This window comes from Dioscorea cayenensis, unplaced genomic scaffold (genome assembly GCF_009730915.1).
Source record: "Dioscorea cayenensis subsp. rotundata cultivar TDr96_F1 unplaced genomic scaffold, TDr96_F1_v2_PseudoChromosome.rev07_lg8_w22 25.fasta BLBR01000597.1, whole genome shotgun sequence".
Lineage (NCBI taxonomy): Eukaryota > Viridiplantae > Streptophyta > Magnoliopsida > Dioscoreales > Dioscoreaceae > Dioscorea > Dioscorea cayenensis.
The window spans coordinates 8,924-12,493 of record NW_024086988.1 but is presented as its reverse complement, the minus strand read 5'-3'; the positions used below and the strand labels follow the sequence as shown (position 1 = coordinate 12,493).

Sequence of the window (3,570 nt, the reverse complement as noted above, 5' to 3'; positions counted from 1 at the left end):
CAATGAGGAGACCTTCGTGAAGCTCCTTGTGGTGTACTTCACGACGATGATTTTGTTCCCCAACAATTGTCAAAATGCTCCACCATTCATGGTAAGGTACACCGACGATTTGGGGTCACTAGGCTGTTATGCATGGGCGCACGCTACTCACAAGTGGATGATGGAAGACATCCCTGCGACAACTGCCCGTGTCAAACTTCGTTGTAAAGGAAACTGCCCTAGTGCAGGGTATTTGAGAGGTTGCTCCATTGCTCTGATTGTTTGGTTTTATAAGGTGATGGGCAATATCAAGAAACAAAGAATAGGCCAGACACCCCGTATCATGTGCTATGGGGATTCCAGTTTTATCAATTCGACGTCTATCGAGCCGCTGCTGAACTCAATCAAAGGGAGAAAGTAAGCTAATCCTATTGCCGTCTAAAATGACATCGTAATTTGAATGAATATGTTATTTCTCATGTTCTACAATGCTGTGCTATGTCCATTACTCGATACATGTATATAATATCATGTTTCTATGTAGAAAATAGTGTTCTTGTGTATAATAGAGTATTTATTGTGTATATTTTATTGTTTATTGTATATAATGTTCTAACGTTACGATGTCTTGTATTTACTTGGCAGTTCTCCGAGCTTCTGCTAGCTAACGATGAGGAAAATATGTTAGTTGGTAATGTTAAGCATGATCAGAAGCAAACCCCTGTCAGAGCATCGAAACCGGGCTACTACACAAGGCAGTCCCGACAAAAACAAGGCCCCCAGCCACTGGGAAAAAGTCATCGGGTGCTGAGCCAACAAAGAAGCGACACCAGAACCAATCCCCTCCAACCATCCCTGAAGAAATTAGCCATCAACAGTCATCGGTAGAAAGGCTGGGGAAGGTTCCGTTAAGTGATGATGAAATGCGGCTATTATTAAATCAAGTCTTATCAGAGTTCCTTGACCTGTGAACTCGTATAGACGAGAGCGAATGTGAAGATGCAAAGCAGAAAAGGTCTGAGTCACGGTCACCACATCGGGATTCAGTCCCCCCTTCGTCAGGATCATCCCCTAGTCCTGACATTAGTTTCCAAAGGGTTGCATGGCTTCGGAAAAGCTATTCTACATAGTACAGTATGAAGTATACAGGTAATGCGGAAATCCCTGCACAGCATGATGAAGATGATTCCGAGGATGTTCACGTTCCACCAGTAGCTACTCAGGAAGAATGGCTAGAAGCTGCATCACAGGTCCCCTCTTCTGATCGCTCTGTCTGTAATGATGGAATTCTAATTCCTAAAGCCGGAATAGAAGAGCCAGAAGCTGTATCACAGGCCCAGGATGAAACTCCGTCTGATGTCTCGGCTCCTGAGGCCCAAGCAGGGACCAAGATCATGGTAGAGACTGAAGATGCTCCCCAAAAGTGTTACATGACACATGGCTGCATAAGACAAATATCAAAGAAGTCCATCTCCAAAAAACGTTCTACTCAAACTGAGCCCCAGCGAAGAAAACACCACCAAAACGGGTTCAGTCAAAGAGAGCCCCACTGAGAAAGTGTTACCCAAGGAGAGCTACAAGGAATAAGGCCCCAGCTCACAAGAACAAACATGGTGAAAAGGTTTCCATCTCAAGTGATGACTCCGGAAATGATGAGGCACCATTACGCGCTGTAGATGCACTACTTCAATCCCTGAACGGTTTGAGAAAGGAAAAAACTATAGAAGAGACAGTTGTGATGGTCACATACCAGCGTCAACCAGAAGGGTAGGTGTACTTTGAGGAGAAAAAAGAATGTCGACACTCGGCTTCCTACAATGTAAGAAGTCCCACCCGGGTTGGGAGAAGGCTCAAGCAACTCGAAAAGGCACTTTTTACCATCTTCCTCAACACATCTGTCGACTGGTACTTTTTCTCCTGTGTTTATATTACAAAATCGTGTTCATATGTATATATTTATGTTATTGTGTAAATATTTATTTTACTTTGTGGAAATATACTTTACTGTGTATATAATTAATTTCGTGTGTAAATATTTAGTTTCCTGTGTAAATACATTATTTACTATGTATTCCTATTGTTACCTGTGTGTACATATGGTCGGTTGTGTGCGTCTTGTATGCATCTCTGTCATATGGAGGGATGATAACGACTATGGGTATACCACCATTGCCCATCTGTTCGTCCTCCTTGATGGGAAAGAAAATGTCCACGATGATGTATTGAATGCCCTCATACTCATGCTCTGTGCGGAATTGCTAACAAATCCTTTGGCATTCAAGAGATGTGGCGTTGTCACATGACCCCTGGCTTTTGCTATGCAGAAATTGCAATTCTTTGCAGAACAAGCACTGTACTTGATGGAAGATGTCATATACGGGTACCAAACAACTAACATTATACTTATGCCAATCCTATTTCATGGTCATTACCATCTCGCCTGCTTTTGATAATGAAAAGCGTATACATGCACTACTCATCGCTTATCTCCGACATTTAGAATTCGATGCCATGGACATGGTAAGTGACGTAAAAATACCTTATAGAACTATGATATGCTTTCCTATGCTCTTCTATTTAGTGACTAACATGTTCCATTAAACCTGCTCAAGGGGATCTTTTTCTAACTATGCCTCGAGGTCAACACCAAAAAGTAATCCATTTCGAGACCTCCCACTTGAGTACATGTACTGGGATTGCCCCCAAAGAGCACCCAAGACCATTGATTGCCCGTGCTTTGCATGCGATATATGGAGCAGCTTTTGAATAGGGAAGAATTGTCCATATCACAATTAAGGCCCAAATCCTCCGCCTCGATATATCACCCTGTGATACTTCGACGTGATAATGAGGAAAATTATACCAACCACTTGTATGAAGAATAACGCCGAAGGTGAGAAGGATGCCGCCGGGAGAAGGATAGCCAAGGTTACCAGGACATAGAAGGTGAGAAGGAGGCCACCAGCGAGAGGGACAACCAAGGTTTCCAGGAAATAGAAGGTGAGAAGAAAGCCACCAGAGAGAAGGACAACCAAAGTTTCAAGGACATAGAAGGTGCGATTGAGGCTGCCACGGAGAAGAACAACGAAGATGAGAAGGACATAGAAGGTGGGAATGACGCAGCCGGGGAGAAGAACGCCGAAGGTGACAAGGACGTGAAAGCTGAGAAGGACGTTGCCGGAGAGAAAGACAACAAAGGTGACAAGGACGCCGACGATGAGAAGGACGTCGAAACTACGAAGGAGGCCGCCAGGGAGGAGAACGATGAAGGTGAGAAGGGCACCGACAATGACACAAAACATGCCAACGAAGAGAAGAACACCGTCGTGGACAAGGGCAACAAGAATGAATCCACTACTGAATATGCTACCCCTGATGAAGTGAGGTAGGAAGAAAAAGAGAACCAGGATAATGCGCACTAGTCTGACAATGCGTCGCCGACGATGTTGAAAAAAATGTATAAAGTATTGGAAACAAACCTGAACAGTTACGCAATTACATGTGAGATCTTGCGTTTGTAGTGACTATGTCTGTAATTAAAAATGTCGTCATGCAATAACATATAACACCTATGAAATAGCCATAAATTCC

At 43.5% G+C, this 3,570-nt stretch overlaps 1 protein-coding gene across 1 annotated transcript; it reads left to right on the top strand.

The window, feature by feature from the left end:
- The first annotated feature begins 1,115 nt into the window (after nucleotides 1–1,115).
- LOC120254728 (RNA polymerase-associated protein CTR9 homolog) lies at nucleotides 1,116–3,368 on the top strand. The gene is made up of 3 exons (XM_039262772.1): nucleotides 1,116–1,404; nucleotides 1,485–1,679; nucleotides 2,881–3,368. The coding sequence occupies exons 1-3, from the start codon at nucleotides 1,116–1,118 to the stop codon at nucleotides 3,366–3,368; spliced, it is 972 nt and encodes a 323-aa protein (XP_039118706.1).
- The last annotated feature ends 202 nt before the right edge of the window (nucleotides 3,369–3,570 follow it).

Coding starts and splice junctions, on each gene's coding strand:
- LOC120254728 (XM_039262772.1), top strand. CDS start 1,116: ATGAAGTATACAGGTAATGCGGAAATCCCTGCACAGCATGATGAAGAT. Junction 1,405..1,484: donor TGAAGATGCTCCCCAAAAGT/GTTACATGACAC, acceptor ACTGAGCCCCAG/CGAAGAAAACACCACCAAAA. Junction 1,680..2,880: donor ACTACTTCAATCCCTGAACG/GTTTGAGAAAGG, acceptor GAAGGTGAGAAG/GATGCCGCCGGGAGAAGGAT.